We start from the raw sequence: 22878 nt of genomic DNA, 5'->3' as shown, positions 1-22878 counted from the left end.
CTCCTCCACCGCCGGCTGCAGCGCTTCCTTCACTTCTCCTCGGATCCCCACTGCATACAGATGGGGGAGAGCAGCGGGGATCCAGAGGAGAAGACCCCCTTCTCCCTGCTGGCTGAGCCCTCACCCCCTCCCTGCATTACACAGCCGATCGCAATCTACCAGTGTACGCTTAAGGCCCTAAAAATTCAATTATACCAATGAAGCATTGTGGTGGTGGAGAGGATAAGGTGTAGGGAAAGGGGGGTGAGGAATAAAGTGGAATAGGGAATAGAGGGGGGTAGAGGTAGGTGAGAGTAGATTAGTGTAGGAAAATGAGTAGATTACTGTAGGAAAATAGAGGTAGGGAGTGTAGGCGATTGGAAGGGAAGGTTGATCTGGTGTAGTGTTGGGGATGGAAAGGAGCTTGTAGCTCTAGATAAAGAAATTCACCCGTACAGATGGACAGTCTGAGCATCTGAAAACTGTGTGTGGGGAGGCATCAGGGACTCGAGTAAAGTGTTGCCAACAAGGTGGAGCACTAATAACAGGAACTGTGCCCAAGATGAAGGCATAACAATAAACAGCAAATGTACTATATGTAAAGGTGTTCAGAAATGCAGCGACATTTAGATTTTGGAGGTGAGAAAACAAGAAGCCAAGGAACATGACCAGTTACAAATATTCAATAACAATAAATAGTAATGAAAACTTCATAACAGTGTAAACACTAGATTTATAAATCAATAGGGGAACGCTAATTATGTAAACCTTGCATTAGAAAAAATTACAGGAAAATGCGGTTTTCAAATATTTTTTACTATTTATTCCTAATAAACCCCAATAAAGGATATAAAGGTATATATCCAAATTTGCTACCAAAAATGATAAAGCCCTATCTGTTCTGAAAAAAAGAATATAGGGAGAAAAAGACCTAGGATCATTGAGACCAAAGAAATTGATTTGTTATATTGGTTACTTCAATGCATTGACTTCTTCTTCTATGCTTAAAGTGTATTTCCACTTTTGCAGTCAAATTTGAGAAACCCCCAATGTATCTTTGTTATATGTTCCTATTCACACAGCATACCTTTTTTTATATATATTTTTTTAATATTTGTTACCTTTTTAGATATTTTGTTGCAGCAGGCAACATGGTTGATTCCAGGTTTTTCTCAGCACCTTCACAAGGACCTTTCCTTATGGAAAGACTTAGGACTGAAATTTGAGGATTGTTTTTCTCTCATTCATTTCATTATCATTTGAATGCAGAACACAGTATTGTGATCCTTTAACCTTCCACAGCCCCTCATAACATTACAAAAGAAGGAGAAGCAAATAGAAATTTTAATCCATAAGAAGCCAAGAAAGTGTTATCCCAATTTGGCTGGGAATGTGGAAATACACTTTAATCTTTGTATTTTAGAATTTGCGTATTGTATATGTACCTTTTTTCTCTGGCTGCTGTCATTTTAGACAACTCTCTTAGATTTTTCAATTTCCATGTTCATACTTCTATTTTTTCTACTAATATGTCTATAATATTTTAAGCTTTTTTTGTTTGTTTGCAGCATATGTTACTGTAATAATGTGGAGCACTATATTTGTATTTCCAGGGGACCTCCTCTCAGTATTACACCTGGGCGAATGACTCCCTCAGGTGTCAGTTGGGCTGATAAGGTGAAAGCCAATCACAGAAATTCCACAAATAATCAACCTACAGAGATTGTTCATCTATGCTCAGCAGTGCCTGTACAGAAAACACTTAATGAAAATGGTAAAAAAATTAATAAATCTGCCTTTTGATAAAATTGTGACGGTAGAAAAGGTGTCACATTGTTGTCTCCCATGTTAAATTTGTTTATGGGAGAAAATCTAACAGATTGATAAACAAAAGGAAGGAATTTCTTACTAACAAAAACAACACCAGCGGAATGAAGAGCACTAAAAAATGACACAAATAATTTCTTGCAATTTGGAAAAGGTGCCAATAATTTTGTCCAGTCCTTTTTTGGAGATTTGTGTGGAATGTGTCAGATTTGGCTTTTTCTGTTCTTCACTTTCTTGTGTCATACCAATACAAACAAAAGAAATAAACATGAGAATGCCTAAACATTTGTCATTGCAAAAATTTTCTGCGCAAAGTGGTGCATTATGTGACAGAAATGCAGGGGCACCAATATTTTTGGCCATGACTATATATATTGGAACTTGGTTGGCCTGCATTGAGTCCTGACCTCAACCCGATAGAACACCTTTGGGATGAATTAGAGCAGAGACTGCGAGCCAGGCCTTCTCATCCAACATCAGTACCTGACCTCGCAAATGCACTTCTGGAAGAATGGTCACACATTCCCATAGACACACTCCTAAACCTTGTGGACCCTTTCCCAAAAGAGTTGAAGCTGTTATAGCTGCAAAGGGTGAGATTGAGGACACAGAGTCCTCAATCTCTTTTTCTGCAGCTCCTGTTATAAATGACCAGGAATCCTCTATGAGTGTTCTTGTTTATTCATAACATGAGGACATAGTATGTTTACTATAACCACAATCATGAATGAACAGGAGGTGATGAACACTCCCATTCATTCATAATTGAGGATATAGTAAACATGCTGTGTCCTCAATTATGTACAAACACTCAGCGGTCACTGATCGCTGAGTGTTTGTACTGCTCTCCATCCTCACAGCTGTCACCACCCCACCTTCTCCCGCTGGCCGCTCGCTCCGCAGCAGGTGGCGGGGGCTTCAGATTGGTGGGCAGTGTTTGAAGCTTGTACTTTGGGCGGGCAGGGAAGTTGGGTCATTATCAGCAAAGTATTTGTTGTTTTGGCATTTCCCCAAAAGAGCTATTTTCGGCCGATATGTATACACCAAAAAAACTCCCAAATGGCACTTCTTCCTCTAGCCACAGTGCTTCTGTAACCACGTATGATTGTACAACTTTAAAACAAAAAGGGGGTAATGCTGCTAAAAATTCAAAAGCAGTCTTGCAGCATTGACAGCCCTCTTCCAGTAATTACTGAAAACTGTCAGGGTCAACAGGTAAAGAGAATAATTTCTTTGGAATTGAATTTGTCAATTGAGATATATGCAGTTATGGAGCTGTGCACATTTAACTGGTTGCCGCCTGACCGATTGTAAATAAAGGGCTGAACGGCAGACGCATAAGGGTGTGTGGGCGTTTAAAGTATCTGCATATTCTGAACAAGCCATAAAAGCACTTTAAAATAAGCCTACGTTCACCTCTGTAGCTATAGGCATTGTGAGAAATTGCACTTCATAGTCCACAACAGAGGCACAAAAATCTTATCTTCTTTCCAATTACTTTCTGTTTGCTGCAGAATCTGACAGCCTGGCTGTCATGTAATGTAAACAACATCAGATGTTTCTTAGCTGTTAGGAAATTAATGAAACTGACTCTGAGCTTTGAGAATGAATGACCTCACATTACCACCAACTAGAGAGGTCAGGGATGGCTTGTTTTAAAGCTCTTTTACTGCCTGTTAAGAAAATGTGAATATGTTAATGTCCATATATACAAAATATATTGGGGAGAATTTACTAAGACTGTAGCGAACAGAATATGGAGCAGCTGTCCATGGCAACCAGTCAGTTCCAGCTTTTATTTTCAAACCTTAGCTGAACAAGCTAAAGATAGAAGCTGATTGGTTACTATACACTGCTGCTCCAGATTCTGTCTGCTCCAGTGTCAATACATTTTACAGTTAATGTAAACATTGTCTCTATTTATCTATGAAGACAATTGTCAGCATGTTTACAGTGAAAACAAGTAATGCAGTTTTCAGCATTTGACAGTATACTTATGTAATGTATACCTTAGCATAATTTATAAGCTCTTTGAAAGCTTTGAAAAATAATGGTGAATTGTCATACAATTATTTATTGTGATTATTTTGTGGAAGAAAACTTTCCTTTTTACCATGGTATACATTTTCTTTATACATGATTCCAGCCAGCTTTGTTTATGTAAATAGCATATAAAAAATAACAATTTCCTGATATCCTTTTGTATGTTGCTTTTTTTTTCATTTAATCAGTCTTTACAGTTGGGAAATACTACTCCGAGTTACCTATGAAGTCCCCATCTGCTTTGTGTGTCAATGGAGACTTTGTAAACATAGCAGTCATGCTCTCTTTTACTTTTTCCAGTGGTGTTGAGAAGCACTTACAAAACACCTCCCTCTCTTCCGTCTAAAGCTTTTTATTTTTCTCTCAGTAATAAATCTATCAGTAAGGATAAGGAAGTGGAGTGGACAGACTCCAGATGGGAACACTACTTCTGTGTCTTTGTTTTTATATGAAAAGAAATCAAATTGAAAGCGTATTTAAAAAATGTCCTTGGGGAATAAAAGTTGAGATCACAAACCCCAGGTTATAATATTACTAACTGTCTGCTGCTTTGGTTTAAACATGAGATAGTCTGAGATCCCCTAGTATCCCTGTGTGGCTGGTTGTGTCGGTTTGTCCTTTTGCCAGCAGCCAATGGTTTCTGGAGAAGAGAAGGATAGATGACTGAGATTTACCATTTTACAAGATCATGTATAGAGAGTTAAAGACATTTATCTTATTTTTACAGATATTGTTTATACAAATAAAAGACAATTTATAGTGTATTTGCATAGCTAGGTAACTTTTTCTTTTTTTAAGTACCTCCTGAAGAGTACCTTTTATATATGTGCAAGTGTTTCCTGAGTGTTGTTGCTTTCTAATTTATCATAAAACATGATCATTTAAAAAATATTTTTATTTTTTTATAGCCTCTGAGGAAAACCTCTGCTTGTATCCCTGCTAGCACACCTATGGTCTTAGACTTACAGCCATGTTATTCATTGATTTTGCACGGTGGAAAAATGAGCATCCCTTGTTTGGCCTTGTAAAGATGGCAACTGGGATAAAACAGAGAACTCTGGCAGGGAATTTTCGGAACTGAAACATCAGTTTCAAGTGGTCTTGGCTTCTTTTAACAAAACTTGTGGGGTTTGTCATAGTCACGCACCCTAATTCTTATCTGGAGGAGAACATTTGAGAGCATTCCATTGCTGTATATTATATTACAAAATGCTTTTGTTTTAATATGACCTTTACAGATCGGATGGATGGGGAAGGCTGGGAGACAGTACAGCGAGGAAGGCCTATCCGCTCCAGATCTTCAGCTATGACAAACAAGCCTGCTTCTCCTCCAGATGTAAGACTTCCACAGAAGGATGACAGTGACAAAGAAAACATCTGTTTCAAGTCTCCAGAGGATACCATGAAAGAGACATCAAAGTCAGAACACCCTCCTGTACTTGTGGAACCTCCACCTAAAGAATTACTATGTCCATGTGAAATTCCCCTGACAGAAATTACACAGGTAGGAGTGATACATATACATATACATAGCTTGAAAAATTTGGCAGTCAAAAATTTCACCAGTCAGCATGACCTGACTATAGCCTTGCAATATATGTTAAAAAATTTTGGGGACAGATAGAGGTTTCTTTTGTGACCCCACAGGGGGGTTATTTTTTTTACTATATAATGAAAAAAGTACCATAAATATATAAAATAAAAAGTTTCCCTACGTTATGTTATAATTAAGAGAGGAATCTGGGCGACACATAAACCCCGGACAGGACCTCTCCTTGCTCTCTACATGATGACCTGCTACAATATATATATTTTAGATGCAAGTCTTTGTAAGTTAGCAGTGCAGACAAAACCTTTTTTTTACCTAAAAAGTAGTTCTTTCAGTATTTCTTTCAAGTATAACTATGTCACCATTGACTTCTTTTTATAGCTTCCATACAAATCTTAAGAGAGAACTATGGGGTTAGTGTTTCTCCCCATAGTTCATAGGGTCAGGGGAGGACATATACTAACCTCCTCCCGTGACCCAAAGCTCAGGATATAGCGGGCTATTGCCCACGATATACTGAGAGCGCCGCAGCCGGGACGGATCCCAACATTACTGTGGAGATCCACCCAGGTGCGTGAGTGACAGCTGGCTCTGCCTATCTAGAGGCAGAGCCAGCTGTGCCCGCCCCCTCCCCTGTTTGTTCCTCCATTCAGCTCTGAAAGGAGAGGAGGGGGGAATCCCTGCGGGGAGCCGTGACTCCGTGACTGACAGTCACCACTCACGGCAGGGAGACGATCGCGAAGTGAGCGGATCGGCGGCATGTTCCTGCTCACTTCCCGATCAATAGAGCCGATCTGTGACCGCTTCTTTGTCACAGGTCGGCTCTAACTATGAGGATGAGTGGAAGTCACTCACCTCACCTTTCATGAGAGACAAATGAGGGCTGCTATTACTGAACACTTTCTGAACATGCTAGCTACATGGCTGTGTCTGACTTCAATGCTATGAGTCACAGACCCAGGACATGCATGCTCTAAAGGAGTTTCATTAAAGTGTCAGAGCACCCTATCTCTATACTAGTTTGAAGTCAGGGACTTGAAGAATTTGAGCCAAAGCATCAGCATGACAGCTAGGCAAATAGCATTACCAAGAAAAGAGGTCCGAAATGGCAGCATACATAATTTAATCAGGAAAGTTGTGCTTAAAATGATATGTTTTCCCAAATCTCATACTAGTGACTAGTTGTAATGTTGTTTAGGCACCCACAGGGTTATTCACAAAAGGGTGAAGAGTTTGGAGACGGCAGGAGAAGTGAACAATCTAGGACAACATAGCTGGACTGGAAAGTGAGCTGAATTGGATAATTTTTCCACATCAGCTATGTTGTCCTAGATTGGTCACTTCTCCTGTCTTCTCCAAACTCTTCACCCTCTTGTGAATAACCCTGTATGTGTTTTATTTGCTGTGATCCCAAGTGTAAGGATTTCCTTTTCTACTTGCACCCAACTGTAAGTTTGTCATAGGAACCCAAACAATGCTTTTCCAATAGAACTGTATCAAAATAATATAATTAAGATTTTTAAAAGCCCAAAATGTTATTGCTGCATGCCATTTGGAATCTTAATGCACATATTAAACCCCTAGGTTTGAAAGCAGAATGTACTCCAGTTAATCTGGAAATCCCAACATTTAGCAATGAATGTAATACAAACTTTGCAAGCGTAGGAAATCCAGTGCAGCCATCTCTGGAGTGCATGTAGACAGAAAGTGCCTGCAGGAGATCACCAGCACTGAGACGCAACACAGGTTGGCAAGAAGGTGAAAACAAGCATTTCTTTTTTTAAATCCAATTGTACATATTGCTTTGGCAAACTAATGTAATTTAGGGTTTACATTTACTTTAAAGTGACCCTTTCATTACAGGACCAAAACAGCTAACCTGCTTAGCTGACTGCTATACCTGCTTAACCCCCACACTGCAAGGTGCTCGTTTCGGTCTAGGGTCTAAAATAAAAAAGATATACCCACATGATCCTCGGTCCCACCTTACAGGTACATCGGAAATACTCACCTGAATCTCGGAGCCGGTCGAGGCTCCCAACAGCCTGTCTCTGCTGCAGCGATGGTATGTCCCTTGGCGTCCTCACATCCTATACAAAGTGTATAGAATGTGAGGACTCACAGGACATTAGACCACTACAGTGGAAGAGGAGAGAGGCTATAAGGAACAGTGAAAGAGCAAATCGGCTCCGAGCATCAGGCGAGTATAACTTTTTTTTTTTTGCACCTAGACAAAAATGAGCACTTAACCTTTGCATTGTGGGGGTAGCCCCACTGCAAGGATTAAGAAAAGGTTTGCCCGGAGTTATTCTTTAATGGATATCCTTTACATAAGTGTAGTGTGCTCTTGTAGAAGTCTGGGGATTTCATAGTTAAAGTCAGTCATACTGGACCAGTTTGGAGCCAGGGCTTTCTTTTTGCTTTGTAGATTGAGGCAAGCACTGGTTAGTAGATGGAATGTCTGGGCCTGGCAGTCACAAGATATTTGCACAGAAGAGCTCCCAGCTGGATAACAACAGCAGTGGAAATTTCTTCTATGAATGATGGACATGCAATGCACAGCCAAAAATTTGTTAGGTTTTAATTTGGCAGCAGATTGCTTAAGAATAAACTGATAGGGAACAAGCAATCAATTTTCCTGTAGTTGGCTCAAGCCAAAGATGAAATCTGTACAGTAGGCAGTGTGTGGTAGATGCAAGAGGAGAGGCTAGGCAATGCAGCTGCCAATGTGACTGGAAAGGGGTCAGGCAGGATTGTATCCCCTGGCTTTTCTGCATTCGGATAGCTATATCTTTAACTGACTTTGTGCTATGAACAATGTGTAGCCAATATGATTCTATAAGTAATAGTAAATGTATTTAGAAGACTTCTACATGTCCATTTTTTCCGATTGTTTTCTCTTTCATGCACTAACAATGAAAAAAACCTGAGCAACCATGAGGGACAGGGTTTGAATACTTCACCACCGATAGTCATTTTTATTTCAGCTTCCAGTTGTACGTCTCCTCACTTTAAAATGATTGTTTGTTCTGTCATTGTGCCGGTCACTTGTAATATACAGTATAAGGTCAATGTGTGCAGTAGCCACCCCCCAGCCCTGCACATTTAGGGCTAGTACACCCCAGATGCAGTTGTGATGCAGTCCGTTCAGTTTGGCTGCTGCAGCCAAAATACATTACAATGCTTTCCTATGGGTTTTCTGGTGCTTTATTCACACCAGTGCAGCCTGTTCCGATGCAGTCAGAAAAAATACTGCTTGCCCTATTTTAGCTGCATTGGATTGCAACGGAACGCATCAAAAATGCATGCAAATGCACTGGAACGTACCTGAAATCCCTTTTTAAGCAAAAACAACTCAAAACGCATCAATCGTGGTAAAATCGCGGTACAATTGCAGTAAAAATGCAGCAAACCACATCGCACTGCAGCTGTGCAGACGCACGCAGTTGCTTGTGTATTTGGAGGTTTGTGTCAGAACTGCTTTATTTACAAGTCACTGGGAATACAAAAACAGCTTGAGGCCGACTCAGCGGAATCAGAAGCACCTTTGAAGGAGGATCTCAGAAGCATTCCTGCATATTCCTGCAGCTAGATTCATAATTGGATGTGGATATGTGCATCTGCTGAGCCTGTACAAATCAATGATAGCCTTAGATCCACCTTTTAAAATACATTCTGAAACTGTTATAACATACGATAGAAGTTTAAATTATTTTTACTTGTCCTATAGTATAAAAAACAAAAACAACAGTGCTGCCAAGTGATGATGCCTATTATGACATAATCTGGGAGTGAATGATCACAGCAAACAGTATCTGAAATAAAACTTGTATACTTTAAAATACAATAGTGTTGAGTTCAGTTTTTTTTTTACATGCGTTTTTTGTAAGAAAGATTCTAGTTGCCTTTGGCACCATACAGAGAATATATGGTCAGTGTGAAGCTGGCCATACAAATCGCAATCTGATTGTGCAGTCGCCTTTAGATTTGACAGAACTATCTATCTGAGGCCCTACCGAAACAATCCATTCAGTTTGTATCTAGTTAGGGAGATGCTAAAGACTAAAAAGATTGAGATCTAAAGGAGATTCTGACATGCATGGTCCACCTGACAACCTGTGGCCTGATAAATACTGTACCTACATGTTCAAATTTTTGTTATGCGTCAATGTGTTCAAATGTCACTTTCTCTAAGTTTTCAGCACAGAATTTTCTACAGTAGTACAATCAACTTTGGTTCAATTCTGGGTACGGTGTTATATGAACAGCAGTCAAATTTTTGGGAATCGGGAAAAAGGGGGGAAAATATAAAGTAGATATAGACTTTCATGGGTCAGGTGGGCTCTATGTGGGTCAATCAAATCTGTAATTGGGTTTGGTAAAAGTTCAGCGGACTATCATAGGCGATCCAAGCTCCCCAAATGTTTTCGAATTTGACATAAGAATCGGTTAGAAATGCTGTGAGCTGTTCATTAATCATTGTGCCGGTAATACGATTTTTAACTTCCACATACTTAAGCACAGGGGATTTCCAAGATTTAGCAATGGTTTGTTTTGAGGCCATGAATATATGGCATATTAAACACTGTTGGTGGTTACTTATGCCCATTATAGGTTTGTGTAAAAGCGCTTCCCATGGATTTTTGTTGAGATTACAGCTTAATACAGTGTTGATTAAAGCATAAATTCGGGTCCATTTGGCACAGTCTTACCATATATGTTTCATAGTGCCTAACTGTCCACAGCCTCGAAAGCAAAGAGGAGAGTGAGAGGGGAAGATTTTGTGGATGCGGGTCAGAGTGTAGTACCAACGAAATAGCATTTTATAAGAGTTTTCCTGTGAAAGGACGTTTTGGGAACAAGAGTTTATGCTCTTTCAGATTGTCAACCAGTCATCATCTGATATAGTAGAGCCTATTTTTTCTTCCCAATTGGTTTGATAGAGCATAGTGGTTTGCGAGAGATGCGTGATAGTGAGGATTGGAGTAGGGTTATGAGGCCCGGAGAGTGGGGACTGCATCTGCATCTGTGTTCAAAAGGGGTAATAGAGTAGGATTGAGTAGCCAAGCGGGTCAGTGATCATATAAAGTTGCGAATTTGGAGGTAGTGGAATAGTTCAGGCTGAGGTATCTGTAATGAGTCTGTGAGCTGAGCAAAGGTGCGTGAGCATGGAGAACACATCTTGTATTCCAGCTTTAGTCCACCAGGAAAACCTTTTTGGGTGAACCATAACAGGATGGAAGAGAGGGCAGTGTGGTGAGCAACAGGAGGGGTAGATGTGGTGAAACTAGTTTGGATATCAGAGTAGGATAGGTGTCTATTATATCTAAGGAGACCCATAGGGGTACATATGATTTGGAGGACAAGAGGGCAAGGGGGGCTATTTGCGCTGCTCTGTAAAAATTTAGAAAATTAGGCGCTCCTAATCCTTCTTATAGTTTGGGCCTGAAGAGAACTTGATTGTGGATTCGTGGCCTGACTCCCCCCCCATATAAACTAGAAGTTTCACGCTGAATTATGCAAAGGATATGGGAAGGTACTGAATATTGGTGAAACCCTTAATGCAGACAGCAATTTGAGAAGGAAGGACATTTTAATAGCATTAATCCGTCCTATTCATGATATTTAATATTAGTTTTAGAAGTGCAGAGGAGTGTCTTAGTGCATCTATTGCTCTCAAGCTGCCTCTGCCTGTCAGTATATTTATGTCAGCTTGTAGTGCTGTTCCTTGTAGTGCACGAAAGTGTGGCTGTGGCAGGGCTCCATAGAACCCAGCAGGCCAAGGAGGATATCCGGTCCAGCCATTGGGGGGCAGGTTGCAGACAAATAAGAAACGGCAGCAGACAATGTAAGTCCTAACATCAGCATTTTAAATAGTATTCAAAAAATTATGGGAAGGGGGTTTAACACCGCGGATGTCAACTGGTTAATATCACTTTCGTTTGAGCAGACTACCCCATAAACACATTTACAACACATTCTCATTATTTATATTTCATGGAAAAAGTATAAATACTGTATTATTTTTTTAACTAAGGATGTCAGAATTCATTTGTGCAAGCTTTCCACTTGGTGTGATTTTATACTCCTTTTTGTGATAATCCAGCTACTTTTTTATCCCACTGACAAAACATTTCTAGGGAGTACACGGTTATAGGTATGGAAGATGTAGATGACAATTTTTTGATTATCAATTTCTGTAGCAGAAATGGGCTTTTAAGAGAGAAGGAAATGATAAATGTCATAATCAGAAGCCAACAGGATATTTCAAGGAGATAGTTAAGGTCAAACACAAGAAGAAGATGTGAGGCCAAGGACAGAGGTCAGAACAATGTAAACAATCTCAGACAAGACAGTGACATACAGAGACTTGGGAAATGGACAGTTAGGAGATGTGTCTTCAGTGTGTGGGTAAAGGCTTGCTGCAACCAAGCCAGACCTGACAATTCCCTAATCTTTGCTAAAACTTCTGGTGGTACAGTTAGTTATTTGGCTTATTTTGCTGTTTACACAATTGAGAAAGACGTTGAAACAGAGAATTACAAAAAGGGAGTGCGAGTCCTTAAAGAGGAACTCTAGGTAGTATCAATATTCACTGTTCCTTTTGGTCTAGGGACCGGAATAAAAAAGATAAGCTCACCTGCACTCACCTCTCTCCCCATCTGCTCTTGCTGTGGCATGTGCCTCGGCGTCCTCACTTCTAATGCAGGTGAATGGACCTGCATAGGCTTAATGATGTCAGCAAGGCTTAGACTGCTGGAGCCCAGAGGAGAAGAGGCTGTGGGGGATGTTCTAGCAGCCATGCGGGATCGAGGATCAGGTTAAACTAAATATTCTTTAAAGGAGAACTATGAGGTGAGTGATTTTCACTCAACCTCATAGTTCGAGCCGACGTGAGACAATGAAACTGATTGGGAAGTGAGCGAACACATACAGTCGCATCCTCACTTCTCAATCCTGTCCCTGCAGAGAGCCGTGACTGTCACTCATGGCTCCCTGCAGGGATTCCCCCCCTCCCCGCTCCGATCCTCCAGCGCTGACTGGCGGAACGGACGGGGGAGGGGGCGGGTACAGCTGTTTCTGCCTCTAGATAGTCAGAGCCAGCTGTCAGTCACGCAGCTGGGTGGATCTCGACAGTAATGTCGGTATCCGTCCCGGCTGCGGCGGTCTCAGTATAACACTAGCTGTAGCTCGCGGTATACTGAGCTGCGGGTGACGGGAGGACGCTAGTTTGTGTCCTCCCATGACCCTTAGCAGAACTATGGGGAAAAACACTGACCCCATAGTTCTCCTTTAATGCAGCCCCTAGACCAAAATGAACAGATAACCCTTTTAGTGCGGGGGTAACCTTATTGCAAGGATTAGTTTTGTTTTTTCCTGGATTTCCTTTTTAGTTAAATAAAAGTTCAGTTATATACTTTTTTTCAGCATGGTTTCACTTTACCATTGCTGATAATGCCTTAGTCAAAGCTTTTTTCCCCAGTGGGGATTCTGTCTACAGCAATAAGTTCTCCTCCTCCTTCCCCTGATTCAATTTCTCTCCCACTCTATTTTTCAATCACACTGTTTCTACTAGCCCCCTGCGGCCATGTTTCCACAAATTCTTGCTATGCCCCTATCAGTCCCCAGAGATCTTGTACTCCCTCTGGAGACTTGCTTGGAGAAGGAGACGCTGCAGAAGAATAGAAGAACACAAGAGCAGCAGCCTGTTCTTGAGTACCACCACTGCTGTGCTGTGAGGTCTGGCCATTACTTTGAGATTTAGGAACATCCCCCTGACTGCTGACCCCCTCTCCTGCATACAACTCTACCTTACTCTACAGATATTGCTGCTTGCCAGTCTGGATTTTTCATCCTTCCTGCTCAGAAATCTCCCCTCTTCCTCCCTGGAACCAGGCCATCACCCTGCTCACATTGCCAGAGATGCAGGTCGAGGGAATGACAGACTGTCATCTGCTTTTCTGCTGCTGCAGCCATGTCCTTAGCCTGCTGCCTAAGTCCTGATAGCGTAGATAGGGCTCAGCAAGCAGGCAACTATGAGTAGACGGCTAAAACAGCAGCTCATATGCTCTTAAGCAGTCTGTCATTCACTCAGGATCTCTGGCAGTGTGAGCAAGCAAAGGAACGGGTTTGTGCAGGGAGGAATCCTCCTATCGGTATCCAAGCTACCTGGCAGCATCACTGAAGCTGCTGCTTGTTGCACCTGACCCCCTTCCTATATCAGCCAACCCTCCTCCTGCGTTGTCAGGCAGCACCCTCATTCCTGTAATGTAACCCAGTCCCCCCCAATATCACACAACACCTCCCGCACTCTCAGACAGCCCCTACCTCACTCCCAACCAAACATGCATTGCATCTGCAGCCCTCTTTCTCTCACACCCAGAGTGCATGCAGCCCCTTTCTCTACTAACCTCCCACTATAACCCAATTCCCCTTCTGCAATGTCAGCCTACCCTCCCACACTATCACCCAACACCACTCTGCAATTTCAGGCACCCCCACTGCACTTGTAACCAAGTCTTTCTGCTGCATCACTCCTGCAGCCCTTCTTTTCTCCCCACCCATCAATCCCACATTCCTCTTTTTCTCAGCATCCCGCGTATGCATCTCCTTTTCTTACCCAACTCCCCCTTTTGCAATGTCAGCCAACCTCTCCTCCCCACTATTATCCAACCCCCCTCCGACAAAGTCAACCAGCATCCCCCCCCCACTATCACCCCACACCTGCCCACACTCTCAGACAGCCCCCCTACTGCACTCTCAACCAAGCCCCCCTCCTGCACTGTGCCTGCAGCCCACCTTCTCTCACAGCTCATCAATCCCACACTCCTCTTTTTCTCAGCACCTACCGCATCACCTCCCCACGTCTTTTAGAACTCACCCCACTTGAAGCACTCATTCTCTTAGCATCCAAGAGCATCCAGTGTGTCCAAATCCCCCTTCTCTCTCTGCCCACCAATCCTGCACTCTTCTCTCGACTTCCACAGTGCGTGCCCACTGCACCTGAAGCCCCCTTCTCTCAGCATCCATTGTGTCTGTATATCCTTTTGTCTCAGCTCCAATTGCACCTGCAGTTCCCTTTTCTCTAAGTAGCCACTGCACCTGTTTTCCTTCTCTCGCCACCCTCTTTGTCTACATCACCCTTCTCTCACCATCATCCACATATGCACCTCCATCTCTGACCACCCACTGTACCTGTATTGTGCCTCATGCCACTGTACCTGTGCAGCTTATCTCCACTCTCACCAACACACATGTGGGATGCCCATCTCTTACAACTGTGCCTGTGCACACCCCCACCCAATGTTTGCATGCACCATCCCCACCTTTCACCAAAGCACCTGTACACAGCCCCTAAACTCTCTCCCAATGCCTGCAAGCATATACAACCCCTCAACTCCCACAAACCTACCTGCACACCGCCCCCCTGCTCTCACCACTATGCCAGCGCCCCCAACCTGCTAACGGCACCATCTGATTTACATAATGCACCCCTTCTTCCCTCCCTGCTCACCACCCTCTTCTCACCTGGTGCCTTCACAAGCTGCCGCCAATCAACGCTGCACACCCCTCTTTTTACTACCCCAGCTGTGCAACCCCCTTCACTATTGCACATGTATCCCTTTCTCGTGAAGCCTGTTCACGCTTTTCTGTTCCCCACTATGCTCACACCACCCTAACCTTGTCCATTCCCATTCTGGAAACCAAGCACCTGTATATGCCCATCTACACAACCCAAGTTCTCATGCAGGATCCTTTCCCTCAAATTAGGGTTATATACAGTATATCATATGGGAGAGTGACAAATATGAAAAGAACTGTAAAGGAACAAAAAGTATGGTTGAAACAACCTTTTTCCCCCTGGATAAGAAGTTATGGTAAAACAGCTGAGATTAAATGGTAAAAGTTGAATTTCTGACATTTCTAATTTTAGGCATTCCAAGTGCTCTTCCTTGCCTATCCAGCCAGGTGAGGTTTGCATGACATGTTTCTCACTTGGTCTGGTGGTCTGGATATAACATAGAGTATTGAAGTTGAAGAACTTTGGGTATGCAATTACACCTTCTTATGCTTTTTCTGTTCCTGAACAGTCTGGGAATTATGTTGTTATTTTACTGCAGTGTTTACGTATTTACATTACGTAAAGCCAGTGATAACTGGCTTTACGTAAGCGAATTACTCTGACTTTGTAAAAAAGCAAATAGACTATCATTGATCTAGGTAGGTTCTCCGGTGCAGTGCTCTGGCTATGATTGAATAAGCTCTTCAACTGCAACATTTCCTTTCCAAATATGTTCGTGAAGCCATTGCAGAAGCCATTACTGGCATTTAAGTGTCTCTAGCATTGTTACACCTTAGCAAAATTCTCTAATTTAAGGGCATTGCTATCTGTTTTTTAGGCTGGGTTCACACCATTTTCTGGACCAGATCTGGAACATAGTGATTGTGTTTTTGCCGCATTTGTACGGCGAGGTTACTGCAATTTTGTCACGTTTGAAATGTTTTGTGTTTTTTTTAGCTTAAAATGGTTTTCCAGTGCGTTCCATGCATTTTTGATGCGTTTCTATGCGTCCCAGTGCATTCCAGACCAGACAAAATGAGACATGCAGTGTTTTTCTGGTCTGGTCTGGAACGCACTGCGCTGGTGGGAACAGAGGCCAGAAATAGCATAGGGATACATTGGGATGCATTTTGGGTCTGGAAACAGTCTGGTCTGGAGATAATCCGGACATTTAGAGCACATGGAGGGCAGGTCTTTCCTCAATTCTTTCTTCCACATCAAGCAGGTCATGAGATATTGGCCAGCCATTTGCTCCCTGCTTCCTTTGGCTCAGATCATATATTCAGATCAGTAAACTTTGGCTATGCTAGGTACTATCAGTGCTGTGTGTGAAAATTTCAAGTCAGGCTGCAACCTCCTTTGCCCTGTCACTCTGTGGTTTTGCTTCATACTGGTACTGGCTGTTCTTTTGAGAAACATTTTCTGTGGTTCCAGTTGGTCATATTTGCCAATAGAGTTGCAAGGAAGTCTCTGTTTAGTTTTCTCCTCTACTTGTATCAGGTAAAACCTGGTGTTAGGAAGGTGAATTTCTGGATGATGAGGGCATGCTTTGCAAGCTCTGTCCTCTTCATGTAACGCCAAGTCACATCTCAGAGCTTGTTGGCTTTAGCTAGCTTTTCAGCTCACTTATACTTTTGCTGTTAGGAATGTTGAGGAGTATAACTACCGATATTGAGATTGTTGATCATTGTGTAATAAGGGCATGGGCACAGGTTGAATACAGAAGTGTTAATAAGTTCAGATTATTTGATTTTGTGACCAGGGTTTCAGCATGCCCACAAGATGAATACACAAGCGTAATTCAGTTTAATGCAGGGCTGGACAAATCCCAAGATCCAGATATCCGATGCTCCTTAAAAATTACAGTTGGCAACTAACTTTTGAGGTTTTCTCTAGTTTTTGTGAATGGAGCTGGCTCCTAAAGATCTGACTGGTTCCTGAATTCCATATTAATATGTTTACCCTTGCTTTAAAAACATCAACTAAGTCATTTATATTAGCCTGCATTTTCAGGCCTTTGTTGCCTGTTCTGTCCATGGTACTAATAAAAACAGGTTTATTTATATGAACTGCACATTTACTTTCTTTGAAATAAAGCATACCAATACAGTTTTGGTTTATTGTAATATACATATACCTTAATTCAGGGCTCGACAAATCCCAAGTTGACTAAAAATTGCATCCTGGCGCCTGGACTTTTCTCAGCTCGTTCACTGCACCTCCGTTTCTTCTCCCACTGCCGCCGCAATAAGCCATTCTACTCCCTGCTGCAAACTCACAGACTCGGCGTTCTCTCCTCACAGGCTGAAGTCGTCTGCAGCGGTCTGTGTCAGAGGGGACAGACAGCTGATTACAGCCTTATGAAGAGAGACTGCTGACAGTGTGTGAGTCTGCATTCCCCCATGCCGCCCCTGCTGCTGGCCGTGATAGGTCTCCAATCCAGCAGCCGGCAGCAATAGCCAGCCTGCTATTGGCTATTTTAAATTGCAGTAGCCAATAGCAGGCTAGCTATTGCACCCGCCCACTACCTGCTGTTACTTAACAGAGGAGGCCCTGAGGGAGAACTCTCTCCTTCAGTTCCCTCCTCTGCTGAATGACTGCAGGCAGGTGCAATCGCCAGCCTGCTATTGGCTTTTGCAATTTGAAATAACCAATAGCTGGCTGTCTATTGGCCCCAGCTACTCCCTGCTGTGTTTACATTCAGCTGCCTCAGCAAGCAGCTGTCATTCCCCAGCTAAAGCTATTGAAGTGGAAAGGTGGCACTAGGGGTCTAATAGACCCCTAATGTCACCTTAAAGAGAACCGGTCATCTCTAATGAGTAAAAAAAATAATTAAAAAAGTTTACAAAAAGAAAGTTGAAAAAAGAAAGAAAATTAAAGTCCCCCGCCCCCCACAAAACGCCCTTGCAAAAAAACAGCTGGATCCTGGATTTAAAGAAACATTGTCAATTCCTTCCTTAATTATTGTACAATAAGATCTGTTAGATCTCTTGTTAAATTTAAGATAATATAAAACTGTCACTATGTGCTGTATCTCCAGCTCTTTGTTCACCTGTCATCTGATGGGTGAGTATTCAACCCCCTGATGACTGTCTTCATTGCCATTCTGCATGATGAATCTAAAGCCAGCAGTGGCTTGGTACACAAATGTATTTCTGCCTTCTTGTAGGTTTAATCTAAATGATTCTTTTGTTTGGTGGTTTATTGATTACCCTCAAATATTATAAAAACAAACATGTCTGCTTCACTCTTTGTTAAAATTAAATAATCTGCTTACACTGCTGTCTGGGATTAAGGCCCTGTTCACACCAGGGCGTAGCGGAGATGCGCATCGTGGGAACACGTGTTCGCACACATTTGCAGGACTTTCTTTTCTGCGTTTGGCACAAGGCCCAATGGGCAGCAATGGGGACCCACGCCAAATGCGCATCCCCACTACGCCCTGGTGTGAACCGCGCCTTAATCCTGGACATGTTTTTTGGGACTTTGCTTTCCGTGTTTGAAGCGCATCCCTTTTGAACCCCATTGGGTCCATGGACACAATTATTTTTTCTTAATACTTCAAATCTAAGAAATGTGTGTGAATGCGACTGCGTCCTGTGCTTACATACTGTGTTAATAATGATTAAAGTCCATGCAAGGAAATGCTCGAGGAGAGAAAGTACAAATGATGCGCTCTACTTCAAGCACACTGCTGGATAATTTATTTTAATGGAGACTAAACACTCAATGCTCTGGTTTCTATCACAGGCTAGAGATCTTTTTTATCTTATGTTTTCTGTTTACATGTTTATACTCTTGCATATGCTTAATAACCGGACTTGCCAAGTGGAGGAATGCAGGCACGATTGGACTAAACACTAGCAGAGTGAATGAAGCCTGTTAGGCTAAGTTTGGATTGTTATTTTGCTTCTTGCTTGATGGTGTCTCATTGCTTGTCATGGTAAAACCCCTTTGTAGCTGGTGAATTACGATGCATTAAACAGTGGTTTAAAATGTGGTGGTAAATAGTTAGACAGAGATGAATCTGGAGTGCCCTGCCAACACAGAAGAAACGGCAGTGATGTCTTTCAAAGTCTGCTAGCTGTTTGATTCTGGCAGGCGGAGTGAATGATGGCAGAGCAGCTAAGACACATCTCATTCCTCTGCAGTAAGAAGATGGTGACTTGTTTGTATCAACATCCAAATAGCTTCTTATAATGGGTATTGATTTGTCAGCAAACTGACAGTGATGCGATCTTCTCCTGTAGCCTGCTCCTCCCACACTCATCATTTAGTACAGTGTTCCGAAATACAGCCAACAAATATAGAAGGGGTTATGGCTTCCACATTAATAACAGTAATGCTAAATGATGCAGTCTGATTTCAGTTTGTTTGTATCAGCTAGACAGGCAGACTGAATGCAGTGAAGACGTTTTTGAGCAAATGTGTACATACAGACAAGAAACATCTGCAGTAAATCCCATATTTGCTAATGGAACAGCCTCTATCCTGCTCTCTGCTATAGCTCACAGGTCTAGAGAGGTCATTTAAATTCTTATTCCAATTGAAGGTTTTTATTGCTACTTTTCTGTGTTAATGTAGTTAATGTTAATGTAATGTAAATTAATGTAAGTTAATGTAGCATTTAGGAGCCACAATCAAACATTTTTAGGAGCCAGAAAGCTTGTGTTTCCACTGACAACTCCAGAAACCCTTTCAGAAAAGTCAGGCAGCAGCTGTAGTTTTTGGCACGTTGGCTCCCTGGCTCCTGGGATTGTGTAGTCCTGACGTAGAGCATTATTATTTGCCAAAATTTACGTTTAGTGCTGCTGTAAATACCAGAATCATCAGGTTAGAACACCACATCACTATGTGATGTGGTCAAAAGATCCAGTTGATTGTGTTATTTGTATACAAGCATGCATTTTATGCACTGCCTAGACATTCCTGGCGCTGGTGCTGCTGTGAGAAACAATAGCTAGTGGCCAGAATATCGGATAAATGGACCTTTACACCCTTTCACTAAAAATCACATCAGCGTGCAGCACTGCATCCTGGGAAGGTTACATTGCCAATGTATTGCGGAGAAATCTAATGTTTAAACTGTAAAACCTTGCGAGATCTCAGGGAAATGCATTTCCCTCTCCTGAGATGATGTGCATGGTCACATGTTCCAGTCACATGTGCCAGAGTTCCAGGAAGGAGAGGGAGATCTAGTAATCTGCCCTTAGTCAAACTGGCCACTCTGAGATGACTGGGGAGAAACAGTAAAATAAGGTATGCAGAAAATACAAAGCCTGCAATGATCTAGAAGTATGTGTTTGTAGATTGTCAGTACTGAACATTCCTAAAGGTGCCTTTGTTGTCATTTTAACAATAAGGGTAAAGTTCATACACATTAAAGGAATAGTCCACCTTTTATTTGATTTGTTCCAAGTCTGCACACATTCCTGTTGGCAGTGTACCTTCTAAAACGTGTTGCGTAACTTTCTGTCTTCACTTCCTTTATTACCAGTCTCATAAAAAGCAGGTTTGAAGCTGCATGGTGGAGAAACTCCGTAGTACTGACATTTTCTACATGTTGCATTCTGTATGGAAGAGACAGAAAGGGTACTGTAGTGGGTGTGTTTGAGACTAGCCTTCCTGCACCATAAGAAAGAGATCTCAAATCAGCAAATTAGCAATAATAGTAACTGATGCACATAGATGTACTACAACAATGTCTGGGTGGAAACCTGTAGTACTGAGGCTACGGTCACACCTAAGCGACTGAGCTGGTGAGCTGTTTTCGCGCAGTTGTCGTGCGTTTCTGTTCACGCCATTTTGCTTTGAAAACCGCATGGTTGTCGTGCGGTTTTCACTGCAAAGAGATGTCTAAGGGACCCAAATCGCGCAACATCTGCCCCCCGAAAATCGCTCCTGTACCTTTTTGTGTGATCGACGATTTATACCACGCGACAAATCACAAAAGTGTAAACAGCTTCAATAGACTTGAATGCAAAACTACTCAGTTTTGTGCGATATTGCGCGGCTGAATCCGCGCAATAAATCGCCTAGGTGTGAACCTAGCCTAAGCCTGTAGGCTGTGATCCTTACATGCATTTCTAGGTTTCATTTTGACAGGAGCATACTTTTTAGAAAATGCAGTTTACAGCAACATGAAAAGGCCTGGTGTCCTATTACAGTTTATGAATTTTAAGCTGAAATTGTGACCAAAGATGATTTGTTATGATATACTTCTGACAACCCCGGAGAAGTGTAACATCAATTATAGGTAAAGCAAAGGGTGGAAAAAAAAGTCTGTACTTTGACCCAGTGCGATAGTAAATAAAAGATTTCTGGTGAATGATATCATTGTATAGAACATGTTTTCAAGGAAGTCATCACCAGCACAGGCACAGAAGCAAAGAACATCCAAGGGATTACAGGGCACAATCTTTGGCAGTGACTCAGTGAGTAATAGGATTGAAAAGCCTTCATGTCATTCCAAGGTTTACTCCGGAAAACTTCCCAAACCACCAAAGATATTTGCTGTAAGCAGGTTAAACCTTCAGTGTAGGAGCAGGGTTTGGCGTCAGAACAGCGTTCTGAAGAGCTCTGTGCACTGTTCATTGTTTGCAAAAATACAAAAAAGGAAATAAAAAAATGTTTGTGGTTTTCATTTATAATTCTCTGATCACATACACATTCACACACACAAACACACACACAAAGACACGTAAAAAGTACTATAATGGCAAAAAATAAGCAGAGCTAGTTTTGTAGCATAGGCTACATTGTAAAGAAGGAAAAAGACAGCATTGTCCAGTATTGCTTTGTTTAACTTTAAGCAGTCACTCCCTGACACTAAACTCAGGAGTTATATTTTAAAAAATGCACCTCAGCTGTTTATCTTATTTGTGTATCGCTCAGCTGTAGATCCTCAAATCATCTCTGAATTGGTGCTGACACTGTCTGGAGGGTGTCTATGTTTGTTCCCCATGGTCCCTGTGTGTGTTGTAAAGTGGTCACCACTCCAAGCTCGCTCCCGTGATGGACTATAATCTCAGTACAAATTCGTAAACTAAACATGAGATTGTAGTCTTGGAGTGGTGACTACTTTACCACACACACCGGGACCATGGGAAACAAAAGTAGCCACCCTCCAGAAGTAAGGACAGTGTCAGCACCAATTCAGAGATGATTTGAGGATCAAATGCACCTCCCATCCACAGTGTGATTGCCCGCACTGGAAGGCGCGGTACTGCAATGCTATGCGTTCCAGTGCAGTGCTATTTCAAAAAATGTGCATACCGTTTTATTGTGAAGTAAACTTTATGTCTGTAATTGTTCCTTGATGGTGCCGATAGGTTTATGTTAAATATTTATTTATTGGACTAACAAGTGAAAACGTTTGTAAAATGTATTATGTTGATTCTAAACTTGGCCTTGTCCTGGAAGAGTAGTATGCAAAAGAAAGAAATGAGAAATGGTTAAAACTGCAATGCACTTGCAATATGTCAAAAATGGTTGTGGCCTGAATTTCTGTTTTGGGAGAACGATTGTATACTCTGCATTTTAATATTTCCAGGTAAAACTGTTTCCAGTTCTCTAGTAAATTAATATACTATTGTTATGTTTATACACACCCCAGCAAATTGCTGACTTCAGAAACCTGCCTGGGAGCCCACGAATCCACTTGGAGGTCAGAGTATTGTGATTTATGGATGAGGTGGACAGTATAGCTCATACGTATTGCTGTGGTACAAAGGAAGAGCTTTTTTATGATCTGTAAATGAAATGAAAATTGGCCAATAAAGAACTCTTATTTCTGCTCCCTCTGTGTATTGCCAGCAGAGTGAAACACTCCCAACAATCAGCTCTGGGTTACTGAGCGGCTTGTCTTTTGGACTGTGATTGAAGTTTGAGATTTTCTCCCTTTCAAAGACACTTGCCA

At 42.0% G+C, this 22878-nt stretch overlaps 1 protein-coding gene across 2 annotated transcripts in view; it reads left to right on the top strand.

The window, feature by feature from the left end:
- SCAPER (S-phase cyclin A associated protein in the ER) overlaps positions 1 to 22878 on the top strand; it is a 219043-nt gene that overhangs the window by 32252 nt on the left and 163913 nt on the right. For both annotated transcript variants that reach the window (XM_018568102.1, XM_018568101.1), the window contains exons 8-9: positions 1593 to 1753; positions 5088 to 5353. In XM_018568102.1, coding sequence (XP_018423604.1) covers positions 1593 to 1753; positions 5088 to 5353 — 427 coding nt within the window. The remainder of the gene's footprint in view (positions 1 to 1592; positions 1754 to 5087; positions 5354 to 22878) is intronic.

The sequence above is a fragment of the Nanorana parkeri genome, unplaced genomic scaffold (assembly GCF_000935625.1).
Source record: "Nanorana parkeri isolate BGI_ZX_2015 unplaced genomic scaffold, ASM93562v1 scaffold1136, whole genome shotgun sequence".
In the NCBI taxonomy this organism is placed as follows: Eukaryota; Metazoa; Chordata; class Amphibia; order Anura; family Dicroglossidae; genus Nanorana; species Nanorana parkeri.
This window is presented reverse-complemented; position numbering and strand designations above follow the sequence as displayed.